The 20,348-nt window shown below is 40.6% G+C and overlaps 1 protein-coding gene across 3 annotated transcripts in view; it reads left to right on the plus strand.

Moving 5' to 3' along the window:
- Positions 1-20,348, plus strand: part of DENND5B (DENN domain containing 5B) — a 254,424-nt gene that overhangs the window by 80,030 nt on the left and 154,046 nt on the right. For all 3 annotated transcript variants that reach the window (XM_053719025.1, XM_053719026.1, XM_053719027.1), the window contains 2 exons: positions 11,878-12,414; positions 19,916-20,147. In XM_053719025.1, the coding sequence (XP_053575000.1) occupies positions 11,878-12,414; positions 19,916-20,147 (769 nt within the window). The remainder of the gene's footprint in view (positions 1-11,877; positions 12,415-19,915; positions 20,148-20,348) is intronic.

A 20,348-nucleotide genomic window follows, 5' to 3' on the forward strand; every position in this document is an offset into this window, starting at 1 on the left:
TGGGAGGTGGCTACTGAGGAACTTTTGAGGTAAAATATCTTTATTTTTTACACAGAGATGTTCAGGTGATATTTTCTAGTCAGCTTTTTACAGCTATACTGCATTACTTTCAAGTGTTTAAACATTTGGGTATTATGGCCCTTTAAGTGCTTTCCTGTGTGTTAATAACTTTTTTTTTTTTTTACTGAATCTGTAACAGGGTAGATGAAAATCCAAAGGTTATTCATCCCAAAATATAGATTCGTTTTTTTATTATGTAGCATGAGGCTGCATATTATTTATGGCTGTAATGTTTTATTATTTTTATTGTTTTTTTGGTACTTTAGTTCCAATAATCCATTCACAATGTTATGCTCTCCCATAGGTTTCTGTAGGATTATTTTGGAGAAAAAAATTGTATTTGGAAGATATTATCATTATATTCTTGGATCTGTTATTCTCATAATTGTGAATTTGTGTCGGCAGAAATATCATGTCTCTCTCAGCAAAGGATAACGAGATCTTTCATTCATTAAACTTTACAATGAAGCTTCTTTTTTAAAATACTTTTTGTTTTATGGAAATCAGACCGGCGATCCTCCTCCCGCATCTCCTGCTGTAGTTAGTACAGCGATGGCAAATCCGGCTTCCTCCAATCATTGCATGCCCCCTTTGGTGTCCAATTTGCTAGTAGCCATCTTGGCAACGATTAGAACAGAATGAGATCCTCAGATTCCAAATGTAGGAGACACCCTGGTCAAAGGGACATCCTTGAGTTTTTCTCCTATTCATGCTGCTGAATATTGTTATATTGTTGGCCTGTTAAAAGGCTGTTTTTTTCTTGGGTTAATTTTAGATGCACAGATAAAATATTGCTGCAGTCCTTTAAAATCTATTCATGTATTCTTTCCTCTGCAGGTCATATGTTAGGTTCCTGTTGTTCTTTATCTAGGCTAGTATATGTGACTAAGAGTTACGCATAATGCAGTGTGAATGATAAGCTTGACGTACAAGCTTTAATCCTCAAAGGCTGTTGAAGAATGAAGAGCGATATCACCCGAGGGGCTTTCTGTTTTAAATAGATCCTTTTAATAAGCATTTAATTCTCAAAATGTATAAAAGTCCTTTTGAATCTGCTCCATTGCAGATAAGGATAGCGGTTTCCCAAAACAGGCTGATGTTTCCAGTCACATGACACTCATTTTTAGAATGTACCGTGTTTGCTCTATGACAGCCCTGCTTTCAAATTTAAGAGCATTTCTTATATTGATTGTGCTGCTGGGAAACCAACGTAATATGATACAGCTGTATCCCCCCAACAAATAATACCTAAAAGCGAAATATAGGTGCTACTCTACCAATAAAAGCCTGTCCTTGTCTACATATACAAAGTCTGCAAAACCTCTAATATTGTAATCTATGTTCCTTCTGAGTTTGGGTACGTTTTCTTGAGCACTTAGGTTGCTCACAGGTTTGAGTAATATTGTAATTTGTTCCCAATTATCCATTTTACCTGCTAAAGTGTATTAATTGTTTACTAATAACTTATTTACCTTTATTTGGCATTTGACTATAAAAAAGCTATGTTAACAAAGCCAGCAGAAGAAATTACACTCCCAGTGGTATTGACTGCTCAGTCTTGTCTGCGAAGGATATGGTTCGCGGATCTAGTGGGGATGTCATCTCCTCCGTGTAAGTTACCTTGTCGCAGGGATCTGCTAACCAAGGTCTCTTTGTTCATCAATGTCTAGATTCTCTGAGGCTGACTGCGTGGATATTGAACACAGTCCTAGCCAAGAGAGGGTTTTCTGAGAGTTATTTTTACTCTCATTCAATCTCGTAAGCTGGTTGCTCGTCGCATCTATCATAAGGTGTGGAGGACCTACTTATTCTGTTCTCCAGGATGAACTGGAGAAGGGCTTTTCTGCAAGTCCCCTGAAGGGACAGTTTTTGGCCCTGTCTGTGTTACTGCAGAGCTTCCAGATGTGCAGCCATTTGGTAAGGCTCTGCTGGGATCAGACCTGTTTTTAGATCTAAGGCTCCTCTTTGGAGTTTAAATCTTGTCCTTAAGGTTTTGCAACGGGCTCCGTCGGAGCCTATGCATGAAGTAGACCTTAAATTGTTGTCTTGGAAGGCTCCTTTTCTACTGACTATTTCTTCTGCGCGCAGAGTATCTGTGATTGCTGCCTTGCAATGCGTCCCTCCTTATCTTGCTTTTCATGCCGATAAGGCTGTTCTACGAACCAAGTTAGGTTTTCTTCATAAGGTTGTGTCAATGTGCAACATCAATCAAGAGATTGTGGTTCCTTTCTTATGTCCTAATCCTTCTTCGTTGAAGGAACGTTTACAACGTGTTTCTGGATGTGATTTGTGCCTTGAAGTTCTATCTTCGGGCCCCAAAGGAATTTAGACAAACCTTTCTCTTTTTGTTCTCTTTTTCCTGGAAGCGTATGGGTCAGAGGGCCTCTTCGACTTCCTTATCTTTTTGTCTGAGGAGTGTCACCCGTTTAGCATAAAAACTGGTTCTCCTTACATACTTTTCCTAAATTTTACAAGTTTGATGTTTTTGCTTCTGCTGAAGCAGCTTTCGGGAGAGAGGTTTTGAGGCTGTTGTGCCCTCAGATTAGGGTCCGCCTCTCTTTCCCCCCCCCCCCCCTCCGTTAGCATTCCGTGTACTCTAGAGCTTGGGTATATGTTTCCCTCAAGTAAGGAATGCAGCTGTAGACTCTTCCCATATTGAGATAGAAAACATAAATTATGCTTACCTGATTATTTCATTTCCATCTTTATAGGAAGAGTCCACAGCTCCCGCCCGTGTTCTCAGATGGGCGGCCCTGAATTTGAATTTTTTTTCTTCTGGCACCTTTTTCACCCTGATATTTCTCCTACTGTTCCTTGTTCCCTCGGCAGAATGACTAGGGTTATGAGGAAGTGGGAGAGGTATTTAAGCCTTTGGCTGGGGTGTGTCTGCCTCCTCCTGGTGGCCAGGTTCTGTATTCCCACAAGTAAGAAATGCAGCTGTGGACTCTTCCCATACAGATGAAAATGAAATGATCAGGTAAGCATAATTTATGTTTTTACCCTGAAAACAGGGTGTCTCGCTAAGGGGAGTATACTGTATTTTTGTATGGGGAGGAGGTGCATACATTACAAAAATGCACAATAAAATTCCTATTTTAAAGGGACAGTCTACACCTTAGTTGTCTTAAAGTGAATGTAAATTTAGATGATAAAGTGCCCGTTTTTAAAAAAAATCTGATTAAAAACAGGGGCACTTTAATTCATTAAAATTTACATTTCACTCGTGTTGTGAACATACTTACCTTTTAATCTTGACAGCCGCTCCAGCGATTCCCCCGGTCGTCCCAAGCCTCTTCATATGAATGGTCATCCCCCCGAGGGAATCGGTGTCTGATTCAATGCCGTGATTGGAGGAAGCCGGATTCCTCATTTTAGACCCGGGAAGAGGCTTTGTGACGGCGAGGGAAGCGATGCAGCGGCTGTCAAGATTAAAAGGTATTTTCAGAAAACGAGTGAAATGCCCCTGTTTTTCATTGGATTTTTAAAAACCGGGCACTTTATCATTTACATTCACTTTAAAGTCTTACCTTAGATTAAACTGCAAATAGCCTCCTGCACCTTTTCTATAGCATGCATCATGAAATGGTAAAAAAGTTAAAAGCTCACTAGTTGGATTCAACAGACTGTCAATGCTATTCAGCAGAGTGCCTAGATGCAGATCATATCGTCGTCAGTGGCCGGCGCTTGGCAGCCTTTTCAAAGTGTCCAGAAACAAAATTCATTTTCAAATAACTTTTTTACCATTCCTGCTGCATGATATAGAAAATGTGCAGGAGGCTATTTGCAGCGTAAAGGGACATGAAACACATTTTTTTTTCTTTCATGATTTATAAAGAGCATGCAATTTTAAACAACTTTACAATTTACTTCTATTTTCTAATTTGCTGCATTCTCTTGATATCCTTTGTTGAAAAGCATATCTAAAAAGGCTCAGTAGCTTTTGATTGGTGGCTGCACATAGATGCATCGTATGATTGGCTCACCCATGTGCACTGCTATTTCTTCAACAAAGAATAAAACATTAAATAATAGAAGTAAATTGGAATGTTTAAAATTGTATTTATCTGATTCATGAAACAAAAATTTTGGGTTTCATGTCCTTTTAATCTAAGGTAACACTTTTAAAGTGACTAGGGTGCAGACTGTCCCTTTAAACATCATACATAGCGAATAATTGAACCATTCACACAAAAATATGCAGAAAAAAAAATATATTAAATGTATCATAACTTATAAGTACAAAATACAAAGTGTAATTGTTGTTGAGTTGAACATGGGCGTATATGAAATGGTCTCTCTAATTCTAGCGTAACTCTGTAAAGATGTAAACCCTACAGATCTCAGTTTCTCTCGCAAACTAAAGGGTGGCGAGCTTTACTCAAAACATTCAAAATAAGTTATAACCCTGATAGAAAAACACATGCATACCAAAACATAGGCCTTTGTAAGATCATATGAAAGCAGCATAATGTGATTTTATATTGGCTGCAGGATTTAATATTTAAACTACGCTCACTCCTAACTTCGCTCTACGGAGCAAAGTGTCCCTTTCCAGCGAGCCACAATAATTTTAATAGGAGACATCCTGCCACTTGCAGGGACTGCCTCTTTTTTATAATTCCACCAGTGATGCCCCTGTGAGGGTCAGAATGAAAAACCGCGGCTGAACTTGAGGTTTAGGTCATCGAGCCCTAAGTATTGGGCTTTAGTATACAGACATAGATAAGATAATGAAGCATTTGTGTGTATAGCATGTGATATAAAAAGGAGATCTGGTTTCTCTGCAAGCTCAGCTCATTTTAAAGGGTGGTGGTGTCACAGAACAAAACCAGCTATTTCATATACAAAAATAAATGTAAAGTAATTTCTCATACATTTTATACCCTGCAGCCGGTATAACAAGTCATTGGAAAACATTAAAGGGACATAATACTCATATGCTAAATCACTTGAAACTGATGCAGTATAACTGTAAAAAGCTGACAGGAAAATATCACCTGAGCATCTCTATGTAAAAAATGGAGATATTTTACTTCACAATTTCCTCATCTCAACAGAGTAAGCGCTGTGTAAAAAGTTATCTTTCATTTACTGCCCAGCTACAGGAAAAAAAAGAAAAAGAGGAAGAAATGAACAGCAGCCAATCTGCATCAGCAGTGCTGAGGTCATGAACTCTTTTACAGTGATCTCATGAGATTTCATAGTAAACTTCCTTAAACTGAATAGGGAACATGTGTTCATGTGGCACGCTCCCTTGCAGGTCCTGGGACAGGCATACTGATTGGCTGCTTAAAGTCCTTTACAATGGGCTGTGAATACTTAAGATATTTTGAGGTAAAATATCTTTCTTTTTTACATAGAGATGTTCAGGTGATATTTTGTAGTCCGCTTTTTCTTCTTAAATGGAAAGTCAACAGCTGCATTGATTACTTTTGGGAATTAAGAACCTGGCCACCAGGAGGAGGCAAGGACACCCTAGCCAAAGGCTTAAATACTCCTCCCACTTCCCTCATCCCCCAGTCATTCTTTGCCTTTCGTCCCAGGAGGTTGGCAGAGAAGTGTCAGATTCGTAATCGTCTCTTATGGAGGGTAGTACTCTTTGTCATGGGACAGGAGTTTTAAGTAATCCTGTCAGCCTTTCAGTGAGAGCCTGGATGAACGTTAGAGTCCGGAGATGCAGGGAGAGTCTTTCTGCAAAACCATCCCGACTCATATTAACAGCTCCACAAGCAGTAGGCGTTGACGAGTTTTGCTGCCTGCTTTCATTTTACTTTCTTCAGAAATGTACTGTATTATGTTTCCCAAGGGGCTACCACCTTGCGGGTCTCAATTATGTCTCAGTAAGACTCCTTTAGTATCTTGGAATCAAGGGTAATATCTCCTGAGAGGGGGGGGGTTATTGAACAGGGTTTTTTTTAATCATGTTTATGTGATTCAACCTGCTTATGTGTAGTGTGGACTATACGGTTCACCTTGTGACTGTGGTGGTCACGTATTTTGCTTTTCATTTCCGTGTTCCTGACTGTGTGGTGACGGAGAAATTCTGGTCCGCTGGTGTCTGTTATTTAGGATGTGGCGAGTGCCCTAATCCACGGGGGGTGTCAGGTGCTGTTTTTAGATTATTTTTTTTATCTGGTCCATTCTTGTATCAATATCCTAGTTATGGAGGAATCTGTTATTGCGGAGACTGACATCTGTTTTATTTTCTTCTCCTTGTGCCAAATGCATTTTGCCCCGGATGATACTAGCCTACCAGTTATGTTCTGAATGCCGTATTAGAGTGCTCAATTCCTCTGGATCGCGGTATCAAGGGTCAGCTGAGCCATCCGCCTCCTGGGGGTTCTGCCCCCCGAGTGGCGAGTTCCCTTAAACATTCTCTTACTACGCATGCAGGTGACCCAGACTTTGCTTATCCTTCTTCGGAAGGTGGCTTGTTTCCACCGGGGGTTTGGCACTATGTTGCATGTCCATAATCTTGGCGCTGGCGAATCTACAGCTTCCAGAGGGTGGCTTAAGATACTGTTAGTCTTCCGGTTTCCGGGGCTCTTCAGGCATGGGGCCTGTTCAGCTCTCTGGGGGAACAACTATCCCTGAGTCTACAGGGGGTCAATCTTCAGGGCCGGAGGCGTTTTTTGCTCTGGCGGGGGTATGCTGTGCTTTTTTATATAGACTGGGGCGCCTTCGTGTCTTTTATTGAGGCACGCTTTGGCGTCGGTAGCAGAACCCATCGTGGATGGATCGGAGAATCCGCAGTCTTCTTCTGAATAGCCTTCAGCATTAGATATAAGGGGATGTTGTAATCTCCTTATAGTCTTGTTAGTTGTGTATCGTCCAGATTTTGAGCTTGGCAGAACAGGGTCCCTGTTGGGCTGGCTGGCTTTTTTTTTAGGCAATACCCTAAGGGGTACCTTCTTTTATTTTATCCGGTTAGGATGATATTTTATTTGATTAAAGCTCATGTTCGTTCTATTTTCCTTGGGAAAAAAAATTCTGGAATCGATACTCGCAATAATTTGTTTGCTATGTTACTTCTGAGAAAGTTGGTTCTAAGACGTGTTTAGTCCTATGTTGACTGTTGCTCACCCCCGTCCAGGGAGATTTATCTGCAGCCTTGACAGTGATGGCCCTTGTTTCAGGCTGGTCCTGATTGGGTTCTGTTAACTTCTGTCGTGAGGCCTAGTTCAGTCATGCGGCACCTGTTCTGCTGGGTTGGTCTGGTTTTGGTGCAAAGTGCTCTGCATTGTTCACTTGTTTTTCTACAAGTTTTCAGCGGCTGGAGCTCGCGGGACGGCTAGCTCAACGTTCTAATGCTTCGTGGCTACTCTGTACTATAACAAACCGAGGGTTGCAGTTCGTTTCCCGGCAAGGTCTACTCGGCCTTTCCTCATTTTGAGGTTGATAAAATAAGCAGCGCCTTGAGTCCCTTAAAGGGGCATTGCCGCGCTTTACTGGTACACTCATATTTTAAAGTTCCGCTGCGACTCTCTCTGTTGTAGACGACATCCTGTCGGGACTGGAGTGTTTGTCTCCCATGTGGGTTTAGACTTGGTTCCTTTTTACCTCTGGTTTCCGTGCGGTTTGCCCTTGGAGTTATTGGGTGTTCTTTTTGGACTGTTCCTGTTGATCTCTTCCTTGAGTTGAGACTTTAGCACTTTGTCCGTTTTTATTGCGGCTTGTCCTAAGGGAGTTAGTCGTTCCATTTCTGGGACGATGGGCTGCGTTGTCTCCTTTCCATGTGGAGACCAGACTTTGCTTGAGTGTTTTTGGCCTCAAGGTATCACCTTGCTTGTGGTCCTGTGGCTGTTTGAGCGTCTATGGGCTCTAGGGTTGTTGTACGACTTAACGCCTTAGCTCCTTTGGAGTGTTGGACGTCGGCAAGGGGTGGTCTCTTCCTTGGGTCGGGACTTGCAAGTTATTCTCGTTATCCGGGTTGATCTGGATATTGCATTGATATCTCCCTGTGGGTCTGTTTTTTTATATCAGACGGGGGTTAAGTTCTCGGTTATTGTTTGTTTAAACAATGGGGGCTCTGACCTATCTTCACCCTGGTGCTTCCGGTTGCTGAGGCTTTACTCTGTTTTCCCTTGTGGATCCCGTTGCGGGTTGTTACCAGACTTTTAGGCTCTAGGGCTTGTTCGGGGTTCCCCAGTCCCGGGGAACTTGGGCTATGACCTTTACTCTGACTAATTGAGCTGGTCATGGTTGGCCAGGTTTTCTGAGTGCCGATGTTCATTGGGCTTGCAGGCGAATGGGTTGCAGTGTCACTACTGCAACTATTGCACATTGGATGTGTGTTAGCAAGCTAAATTTTTAGGGGGATTCCTTCCAAGTTAGTTTGCGTTGGAGATTTGATCTCTCCTTTAGCCTGTGGCTTTGTGTCTTGTGGGCAGGTGCTCTGCCTTTCTGGCCCCATCCTTTTTGTTAGGGTGGGGGCTTATTCTCCTCCTTATGGAGGTGTGGTCCATTTCTTAGGGATTCTGCTGGATTCAGGAGGTTAGAACAGAGAGTTAACCATTCAGAGAAGGGTATTCTCTCTGGGTTGTTACGTTCCATCTGGAGTCTTGCTGGCTCTGTGTCGAGACTATGTTGGGCCCTTTGCTATATTCCTTTGGGTCTATGGCCTTATCGTCTGTTCCTAAGGAGTCGGTTGGCACCTGTGCTCTGTTGGGATGGCTGTGGTCATTCTTCTGCTCATTTTTTAATTGGATCTAGGTTGGCATAGTGGCTTGCTCCCTGGGCTTGCAAGCAGAAGGTCCAGGCTTCCAATCCACCTTCGAGTTCTGGTTGTAACCTCTCATTCTTAGGGGTGCAGTGGGCCTCGTTGAGGTTCTGTGCTTCTCCCTTTTGGAGGCCTATGTGTAGGTCCTGGCGACTTAGATTGCCTAGAGAGTGTTCTCTGTCTAGCTGCTTTTTACTTCTCAGCAAGTATTTTTTCTGTGTCGTCCTGATGATGGCTGCGTGTTCTTCATTCTCTGGGTCTGTTGCACGTTTTTTGTCTAGGAATACTTCAGTATTCAACGTTCTGACATTGTGAGGGCTCCGTCTTCAGTTGTCTTTCGGTGCTTTGCACGATGTTGAGAGAAAAGTTTCTCTGTTCCGATGCCCGGTCCTAAACCTCTGGTTTCTGCTTGGTCTGAGCGTAGCCTCCCCTTGTTTGTCAGGACCCATTTGGGTCTTTGTGACCTGGGCTCGCTATTGGGGGTTTTCCTTCTATGAATTTTGGGGTGACCTTTCGGTTTCCCTTCGGTTCTTCCTTGCCCTATCCCTTTGGGAGTTTTGGCTGGGGTTCCCTTCATTAGGGGAGGGGTGAGTGGTGAGGGACCGACTGTTGGGCGACAGTGTCTCCTAAAGGACTGTATGCTCAGTTGAGTCCGATTTTGCGGTCTCTAGCTAGGCTTCTGGACTATCTGTGGGTCATTGTCCTTGGGGCTTTTTTTTTCCTTTTCAAAGTTTTCTCGGCTTCGGACGAAGCAGGGTATTTTTTTAGGTAGTGGTTTCAGGCTTGGTGCCCTCAGAATGGGCCGCCTATTCTCTCCCGTCTTGGCATTCAGTGTCCCCTGTGGCTTGGGTATTGTTTTCCCAAAAGTAATGAATGCAGTTGTGGACTCTTTCCATTTAAGAAGAAAAACTTAAATTTTGCTTACCTGATGAAAATTTTCTTTTCCTCTGATGGAAAGAGTCCACAGCTCCCCACCCGTATTTTTTTTGTGGGGCGTCTATTTTTCTTCCTCTGGCACCTTTCACCCTGATATTTCTTCTACTGTTCCTTGTTCCTTGGCAGAATGACTGGGGGATGAGGGAAGTGGGAGGAGTATTTAAGCCTTTGGCTGGGGTGTCTTTGCCTTCTCCTGGTGGCCAGCTTCTTAATTCCTAAAAGTAATGAATGCAGCTATGGACTCTTTCCATCAGAAGAAAATAAAATTATCATGTACGCATAATTTGTTTTTACAGCTATGCTGCAGCACTTTCAAGTGTTTAAACATTTGGGTATCATGTCCCTTTAAGTGAAAACCAATTTTACAGTACACTGTCCATTTTAATAGTTTAATATATTCTTGAAAGATAGAAAAAAAAAAATGTTAGTGTATATCATTAACCCTATACTGTATGTGACTTTGTGTTGGTCTGTATTTCAGCTTTGTTTTTATAGTGTTGCACAGACAGCTTTTCAGACCTTTAAGGGTTACACTGATTTACCAATAACCTTGCAATGTTACATGACATTATCTGGGCCTTTGCATGTAATTTGAGAATTTGCCACTTACAGGCTTTTTAACCGATATTTATAGCCAACAGAAAACACTAATGCTAAGCACAATACAGATGCTTATTACGTTTAATAATGCATTGCCATATGGTCTACCCGCTAATGGATGCTTGAAAGCAGAATGATGTCATTGCTATGCAGTATATACGTATTGTACAGTTAAAGGGCAATGAAACACATTTGTCTTTCCTGATACTAATAGATTATAAAAAAAAAAACGAAAAAACTTTCCTTTGACTGATTAATTTTTTTCTTCAAAATCTTGTTATCTTTTATTGAAGAAGCAGCATTGTACTCCTGGGAGCTAGCTGTGCGCATTTGTAAGCCAATGAAAATGTGCATATATATTCAGCCCCCAATCAGGAGCTATTTCCAAGAGCCTATCTAGATATGCTTTTCAACAAAGGATACCAAGAGAATAGAATGAAGCAAATTAGATAATAGAAGTAAATTGGGAAGTTGTATGTTCTTGCTGAAGCATGAAAGGATTTTTTTTTGGGTTTCATGTCCCTTTAAACCCTTTTTCTTCCATGTTCCAATTATTTAAAAAAAACAAAAAAAAAACTGTTTTTGTTTCCAAGTACTATAGTAAAGAAACTCAAAGTGTACATGATAAATAGATCATATAATTTTAAACAACTTCCCAATTTACTTCTATTATCTAATTGGTTTTGTTCCATTTGTATCCTTTGTTGAAAAGCATACCTATGTAGGCTCAGGATCAGCAGTGCCCTGCTGGGACCTAGCTGCTAATTGGTGGCTGCACATACATGTCATTGGCTCACCTGAAGTGTTAAGCCAGCTCCTAGTTGTGCATTGTTGCTCTTTCAACAAAGAATTCCAGTAGAATGAAGGGGTAAAAAAATTGGTTTTATAGCCCTTTTAAAGTCAGTCTATCAGCATTTATTTCATATTTCCACCATCAGTTTTACACTTGTTTCCAATAAGAAAAGTGTAACCATTTGACGTCATAAGAACTCCTGTGTTATCCCAATTGCTTCCTATCTGAACTTGCTGGCCTATTTCACATATTGAAGAAAGCAATTCTTGTTAATGACCATGTTAAGGTAAAGGGCAGCACATGAAGATTACTCTTATTATAGTTAAAATCATATCTGGGTATTGTGGTTTTTATCACACAAGCCCTATAGGTTCCTTAGATTTGCTACACATCTTGAACTGTTGAATTTTTTTTTTTTAATTTTTTTTTAAATCTTTCTGAAACTAAATAAAGTTCTAATTAATAAAAAAAACTGTGTAACCCAGGAGCTGCTGGCTCCTAACTTTTTGGGTTATTCTCCATATATCTATATTGAAATACCATTGTCTGGCTCCTAAATATTCTTACTGGCTTCTAAATTTTAATCAGATTTGTTGACCCCTGGTGTAACCATTTATTCCTCTAGCAAATCATAGTAACATAATAGATTTTTAATAATCTTTTACTGAACAGAAATGTTCTACTTACTCATATTCTATTTATTTTCATGATCTTTTTTTTTAATGTATTGTATGTGTCTGGTCGCTAATCTTTATTATTTTGTTTTCAGGCAAACTTGTGCTTTGTGGATATTGATAATCACTTCATTGAACTGCCCGAGGAATTCCCTCAGTTTCCAAACAAACTGGAATTCATTCAGGAAATCTCTGAGGTTCTTTTGCAATATGGAATCCCCCCTGAAGGCAATTTACATTGCAGTGAGAGTGCCACGAAATTAAAGAGCCTGGTGTTGGACGATTTGGTAAATGATAAAAAGAATGGCAATATATCCAGCAATAACATCAACATGTATGAGCTGCTGAAAGGAAATGAGACTTTTGCTCGTCTTCAGGCTCTCGCTAAAAGGACGGGGGTCAATATGGACAAGTTTAATATCTCCGTTCCTGTGATGGACACAGATGACGACCAAATTCTGCAATGTGCCGAGAAGGAGCTGAATGACTATACACTTAATGTGCAGTTGCGGGAAGTATTCGCTAACCGCTTCACGCAGATGTTTGCTGATTACGAAGCCTTTGTCATTCAAGCTGCACACGACATGGAATCCTGGATTAACAACCGAGAACAGATGCAGAACTTTGACAAAGTAACAACAATATAATCAGATTAGCTAGCGTCATAGCACAATTAAGTACAGGCTCCCATCCAATACAAATCCCCTAACCCGCTATTTCTCCTTAGTTAATAAAAACTGTTCATTTACTATAAAATCCTATAGGAAAACTTGAGTTTGGCAAATAGTGACCAGAAGGCCGTTAATTCTGCTCACGTTTCCTTCTAAAGTGTAAACTTCATTTGTAGGATAGCCTCAGGTATAATCGTCATAATTAAACTTACATGGTTCAGGTAGAGCATATTGAAAAGAAAATTAAATTTGTCTTATCAAATTTACTTCATTCTCTGTGTATCCTTAATGGAAGCGTATACTTGGGTATGCTCTTTTTTTAATTTTTTTAATTTTATGCTCTATCTGAATTGTGAAAGTTTTTTTTTAAGTTTACTATTTTCATGTTCCTTTTAATGCTGCTGTTTGTAGTAACCATGTGCATTGGAAGCCTGTTTTAATATTATATTATAGTACAGAGCCAAAAACTAATCATTAAAGGGATACGAAACGCAACAAATTTCTTTTGTGATTCAGACAGAACATACAATTTTAAAAAGTTTCCAATCTACTTCTGTTATGAAATTTGCTTCATTCTCATGTTGTTCTTTGTTGAAGAGATATATAGGTAGCTGTCTGGAGTACTGCATGGCAGGAAATAGTGCTGCCATATAGTGCTCCAGATATTATATCTTTGCTTTTCAACCAAAGATACCAAAAGAACGAAGAAAAGTGATAATGGATGTAAATTAGTAAATTGCATGCTCTATCTGAATCATGAGAGAACATTTTTGGATTTCATGTCCATTTTTAAGATACATTTTAAATTGAGTCGTAGCATTAATATTGTGAGAAGTCAGTTGCCTATACTTTCTCCTGCATAATAAAGGAGAGCTGCCATATTGTGCACCCTGGTATGTGATGTGCAGGATGGTGAATCAGACCAGTTACTAAATAACGGCTTCCTGTAGAACTAAATGAATGACACTTTATTTTCCTGTTGTCCCATGTGGGTTCTTTCTTACCTGCTGTTTAATTAGGTGCATTAACCAATTTAACTTTACATTACAAATGTTTTATGATGACCAAGTACAGCATGGGAAGCGCACGGTAATGGCTTCTAGGACTCTCTCCCTCCATATCTAGGTTTTCTCTTTATTTGCATGTATTAAACAATTTGTTGCCTTTTACTGAAGCGTCGGCTAGTTAAAGGGACAGTATACCCTTACATTTAAGTAAGTAATAAAATGTTAATTTCCATTTGTTCTCCCTACACATTTGTGTGCAGAGAAAGTGATAACAAAATTAGATCTGCAAGCTCAACCCATTTTGATGGGTCGTGGTGTCAAAGATCGAAACCAGATATTTCATATACAAAATTAAACCTAAAGAAGCTATTTCTCATACGTTTTATTTTTTGCTGCTGGTATATGTAATTGGAAACAATTTTACAGCACACTGTCCCCTTTAAGTAGCGTATCCTCTGCAGCCTGATATTGATGGCTGGCTTACAGCATCTGTGCGGTTTCATGTGCGTATTGCCTCAGATGAGCAATGACATCATTTCTCCTTATAGATTGCTTGTTCAATAAAAACTGACCTTGAAGGCAGATGTCTTGGGGGTTGACTGTCAGTATCCATTATGCAGCATAAAGTATTTGATCTTCTTAAAATACAAAATACATTTTATAAGCATAGTATTGAGGTTATTCCCTACCTCTCTAGTCATCGGTGCTGCCATGTTGAAATCTGTCTTTCACTACATTCCAGTGCTACTGTCTTTGCACTTGTTCAGGAAATCTTCCTCAGATACCTGAAGTGAAACCTAGATTTCAAAATGGTGGCCCCCATAATAAGAGAGGGAGGTGCAAAAAATGTCCTGGTTTGGCACCAGTTTATTACACTGTGACAGACCCAACTGAGTAAAAGTGTACTGACTCACCCCTCTTATATATCAATGTACCTTTTTAGGCTAAAAGATTTGCTTCTCAAGAAATCGACTTAGTCTTAATAAATGAAGACCAAAAAAATCTCTTCTCAGGGCAGTTGCTTAAGGGGATACTGAACCCAATTTTTTTTCTTTTGTAATTCAGAAAGAGCATGCAATTTTAAGCAACTTTCTAATTTGCTCCTATTATCAATTTTTCTTCATTCTCTTGCTATCTTTATTTGAAAAAGAAGGCATCTAAGCTTTTTTTGGTTTCAGTACTCTGGACAGCACTTTTTTATTGGTGGATGAATGTATCCACCAATCAGCAAGGACAAGCCAGGTTGTTCACCAAAAATGGGCCGGCATCTAAACTTACATTCGTGCATTTCAAATAAAGATACCAAGAAAATGAAGAAAATTTGATAATAGGAGTAAATTAGAAAGTTGCTTAAAATTTCATGCTCAATCTGAATCACGAAAGAAAAAATTTGGGTACAGTGTCCCTTTAAGGGCCCGTCTACACTAAAGTTGTTATTGTTTAAAAAGATTGATGACGCCTTTACTACCCATTCCCCAGCTTTGCACAACCAACATTGTTATATTAATATACTTTATAACATTTAAACCTCTAAATTTCTGCCTGTTTCTAAGCCACTACAGACAGCCTCTTAATCGCATGCTATTTCTTCTACAAGATATGACGAGTCCACGGATTTCATCCTTACTTGTGGGATATTAACCTCCTGCTAACAGGCAGTGGCAAAGAGCACCACAGCAGAGCTGTATATAGAGCTTCTCCCTTCCCTCCACCCCAGTCATTCTCTTTGCCTGTGTTTATTACTAGTCTGTTCAACATGTCTGACATTGAAGTCGGAGGGAGCTATTTCTACCCTGGCTAAGCGTACAACTATACCTATTGTAGACAGTTGTGCTTTTAAAGACCCTATGGATAAGAAGTTAGAGGGTCTTCTAAAGAAATTATTTATTCATCTGGGTTTTCAAAATTTAAGCTCTTAGCTATTCCTTTCAAGGGTAAGACCCTTTTCGGGCCTGAGTTGAAGGAAATAATTTTTGACATTACTGGATATAAAGGTCACGCCCTATCTCAGGATAAGTCTGTTAACATGAGGGGTAAACAAAATAATTTTCGTTCTTTTAGAAATTTTAAAGGAGTACCCTCTGCTTCCTCTTCCTCCACAAAGCAGGAAGGGAATTTTGCTCAGTCCAAGTCCGTCTGGAGACCCAACCAGGCTTGGAACAAAGGTAAACAACCCAAGAAGCCCGCTGCTGCTACAAAGACAGCATGAAGGGGTGGCCCCCGATCCGGGACCGGATCTAGTAGGGGTCAGACTTTCTTTCTTTGTTCAGGCTTGGGCAAGAGATGTTCAGGACCCCATGGCATTGGAAATCGTGACCCACGGGTGTCAACTGGAATTCAAGGATTTTCTTCCAAGAGGGAGATTTCTTCTTTCACGATTATCTGTAGACCAGATAAAGAGAGGCGTTCTTACGTTGTGTAAAAGACCTCTCTACCATGGGAGTAATTTGTCCCGTTCCAAAACCGGAAGAGGGACAGGGGTTTTACTCAAATCTTTTCGTGGTTCACAAAAAGAGGGAACTTTTCAGACCCATTTTAGATCTCAAGTGTCTAAACAAGTTTCTCAGAGTTCCATCATTCAAGATGGAGACTATCCGAACAATTTTACCAATGATCCAGGAGGGTCAATATATGACTACCGTGGACTTGAAGGATGCATACCTTCATATCCCTATTTACAAGGATCATCATCAGTTCCTAAGGTTTGCCTTCCTGGACAAACATTTTCAGTTCGTGGCTCTTCCCTTCGGGTTGGCCACAGCACCCAGGATCTTCACAAAGGTTCTAGGGTCCCTTCTGGCGGTTCTCAGACCGTGGGGCATAGCAGTGGCGCCTTATCTGGACGATATTTTGATTCTGGCGTCGACTTATCTAACGAAATCTCATACAGACACATTGTTGTCCTTTCTGAGAACTCACGGTTGGAAGGTGAACCTAGAAAAGAGTTCACTAGTTCCACGGACAAGGGTTCCCTTTTTGGGAACTCAGATAAACTCGGTAGACATGAAAATATTTCTGACGGAGATCAAAAAATTCTAAATACTTGCTGAGCCCTTCAGTCCATTCCTCGGCCATCAGTGGCTCAGTGTATGGAGGTAATTGGATTAATGGTAGCGGCAATGGACATCATTCCGTTTGCTCGCTTTCATCTCAGACCACTGCAGCTGTGCATGCTCGGACAGTGGAATGGGGACTATGCAAATTTATATCCTCGGATAAATCTGGATCAAGAGAAAAGAGACTCTTCTTTGGTGGTTGTCGCCGTATCATCTGTCCTAGGGGAAGTGTTTCCGCAGACCCTCGTGGGTGATAGTGACAATGGACGCCAGCCTCCTGGGCTGGGGTGCAGTCTGGAATTCCCTGAAGGCTCAGGGTGTATGGACTCAGGTAGAGTCTCTACTTCCAATCAATATTCTGGAATTGAGAGCAATATTCAATGTGCTTCAGGCATGGCCTCAGTTGGCTTCGGCCAAATTCATCAGATTCCAGTCAGACAATATCACGACACTGGCTTATATCAATCATCGGGGGGGGAACGAGGAGTTCCTTAGCGATGATAGAAGTATCCAAGATAATTCAATGGGCGGAGGCCCACTTTTGTTATCTGTCGCCAATCTACATCCCAGGAGTAGAGAACTGGGAGGGGGATTTTCTAAGTCAACAGACTTTTCATCCGGGGGAGTGGGAACTCCACCTGGAGGTGTTTGCCTCACTGATTTGCCAATGGGGCAGACCGGAATTGGATCTGATGGCATCTCAACAGAATGCCAAGCTTCCAAGATATGGATCCAGGTCGAGGGATCCTCAGGCCGAACTGATAGATGCCTTGGTCGTTCAGCCTAGCTTATGTGTTTCCACCGTTTCCTCTCCTTCCACACATAATTGCTCGGATGAAACAGGAGAGAGCTTCGGTAATCCTGATCACGCCTGCATGGCCACGCAGGACTTGGTATGCAGATCTAGTGGACATGTCCTCTCTGCCACCGTGGAAACTTCCTTTGAGACAGGACCTTCTCATTCAAGGACCTTTCCAACCTCCAAATCTAAATTCTCTGCAGCTGACTGCTTGGAGATTGAACGCTTGATTTTATCTAAGCGGGGATTCTCACATTCGGTCATTGATACTTTAATACAGGCACGTAAGCCTGTCATTAGAAAGATCTATCATAAGATATGGCGTAAATATCTTTTTTGGTGTGAATCCAAGGGCTACTCATGGAGTAAAGTTAGGATTCCCAGGATTTTGTCTTTTCTCCAAAAAGGATTGGAGAAAGGGTTATCAGCGAGTTCCTTAAAGGGACAGATTTCTGCTTTTTTAATTTTGCTTCACAAACGTTTGGCAGATGTTCCAGATGTTCAGCTCTAACCAGAATTAAGCCTGTATTTAGACCAATTACTCCTCTCTGGAGTTTGAATTTAGTTCTTAGAGTTTTTCAAGGGGTTCCGTTTGAACCCATGCATTCCATAGATATTAAATTGTTATCTTGGAAAGTTTTGTTTTTGGTTGCTATTTCTTTTGCTCGTAGAGTTTCTGAGCTTTCAGCGTTACAATGTGATTCGCCTTATCTTATATTTCATTCTGATAAGGTGGTTTTGCGTACCAAACCTGGATTCCTTCCTAAGGTTGTTTCAAATAAGAATATTAATCAGGAAATTGTTGTTCCTTCCTTGTGTCCTAATCCTTCTTCTAAGAAGGAGCGTCTGTTATATAACCTGGACGTGGTCCATGCCTTGAAGTTTTACTTACAGGCGACTAAGGATTTCCGTCAATCATCTTCATTATTCATTGTTTATTGTGGAAAGCATAGGGGTCAGAAAGCTACGGCTACCTCTCTTTCTTTTTGGCTGAGGAGTATCATCCGCCTGGCATATGAGACTGCAGGACAGCAGCCTCCTGAAAGAATTTACGGCTCATTCTACTAGGGCTGTGGCTTCCACATGGGCTTTTAAAAACAATGCTTCTGTTGAACAGATTTGCAAGGCTGCGACTTGGTCGTCTCTTCATACTTTTTACAAATTTGAGACTTTTGCTTCTTCTGAGGCTGTTTTTGGGAGAAAGGTTCTTCAAGCAGTGGTGCCTTCCGTTTAGGTCTCTGTCTTGTCCCTACCGTTTCATCCGTGTCCTGTAGCTTTGGTATTGTATCCCATAAGTAAGGATGAAATCCGTGGACTTGTCGTATCTTGTAGAAGAAAAGTAAATTTATGCTTACCTGATAAATTAATTTCTTCTACGATATGACGAGTCTACGGCCCTCCCTGTCATTTTTCAGAAAGATTATATTTTATTTTTTATAACTTCAGTCACCTCTGCACCTTTAGCCTTTCCTTTCTCTTCCAAAACCTTCTGTCGAATGCCTAGGGGTGGAGGGAAGGGAGGAGCTATATATATATATATACAGCTCTGCTGTGGTGCTCTTTGCCACTTCCTGTTAGCAGGAGGTCAATATCCCACAAGTAAGGATGAAATCCGTGGACTCGTCATATCGTAGAAGAAATTAATTTATCAGGTAAGCATAAATTTACTTTTTATTTGCTTTTCACAACGGGAGACTGCTAGTTCATGTGGGCCATATAGATAACATTGTGTTAACACACAATGAGTTATTTAAGATTTAGCACAACACAGTATTAAATTCAAGTCATCAATATTTAATAAATAAGTCATGTGATCAGGAGGGGGCTGTCAGAATAAGTTTAGATACAAGGTAATCACAGAGGTAAAAAATATTACTGTTAGTCATGGAAAAACTGGGGAATGGGTAATAAAGGGATTATCTATCTACATTTAATGGCAAAACTTTTTTAGGATTTATATTATCCTTGTTTTATGTACATGCTGGACATTGTTATATGTCTGAAAACCAAAGTGTAAAGATAATCTTGTTGTGTAATAAACCAGCGATAATAATAATTACCCTCTGTTGTGATAGCGCTGGCAGTGAGATGTCTATCTTGTAATAGTGTAAGGAAATGGTTAAAGAATTTCTTATCTATACTTTCCCTTTCTATACTACCCCAACATAAGCATCACTAACAAGGGAACCACTGCAAAAATTCTGATCTTATGGGTAATTAATACTTTATTAAAGGGACAGTCTCCTGCAATATTAAATTACACAAGTGCTGACTATATGTTTAACCAATGTATTGCCATTCCTGAGCAGGTTACGTCTGGGAAGCCAATAATTGTCTGCAGTTTAGGGCCAGCATGGGAACCAAACTGGTAAAAATGTGATGAACTGTTGTAGTGCGCAAATGAGACACAACAGATAAGTAAAGTCTTGTATGGGAGCTGCAAACCAGGTATTGGTGGGGCCATGCAGCTACTGCTGACGATTGGCTCGCCGAATGTTTCCTGCTCAAAACCAGCAGTTCTCTGCAGCTCTAGGACTACTGTAGTAATCTGTATAATACATAGTTAAATATTTTTGTGACTTTGTATTTTCACATTGCAGGCGTCCTTCCTGTCGGATCAGCCTGAGCCTTACCTCCCGTTTCTCTCCCGTTTCATTGAAACCCAGATGTTTGCCACCTTCATAGATAATAAAATAATGTCATTCTGGGAAGACAAGGAGCCGCTGCTTCGTGTTTTTGATTCCAGAATTGAGAAGATAAGATTGTATAATGTGAGAGCACCAGCCATTAGAACGTCTACTTACCAGAAGTGTTCTACTTTAAAGGAAGCAGGTATGTGTCCAACTCAGTACCCAGTTTTTGTTCCTTAGTTTGCTAAACCCTAACTCCTTTGACCACAAGATAAAACACTTTTTGCACCTTGGTGACGCTTTGACAAACAAGGGTTAATTAAAAAAAAAAAAATTAAAACTGGCCATTATTTAAATGACCATTTAGCTTCACATTTCAACAGCGCATATAACATATTTCATT

This window comes from Bombina bombina, chromosome 6 (assembly GCF_027579735.1).
Source record: "Bombina bombina isolate aBomBom1 chromosome 6, aBomBom1.pri, whole genome shotgun sequence".
NCBI lineage: Eukaryota > Metazoa > Chordata > Amphibia > Anura > Bombinatoridae > Bombina > Bombina bombina.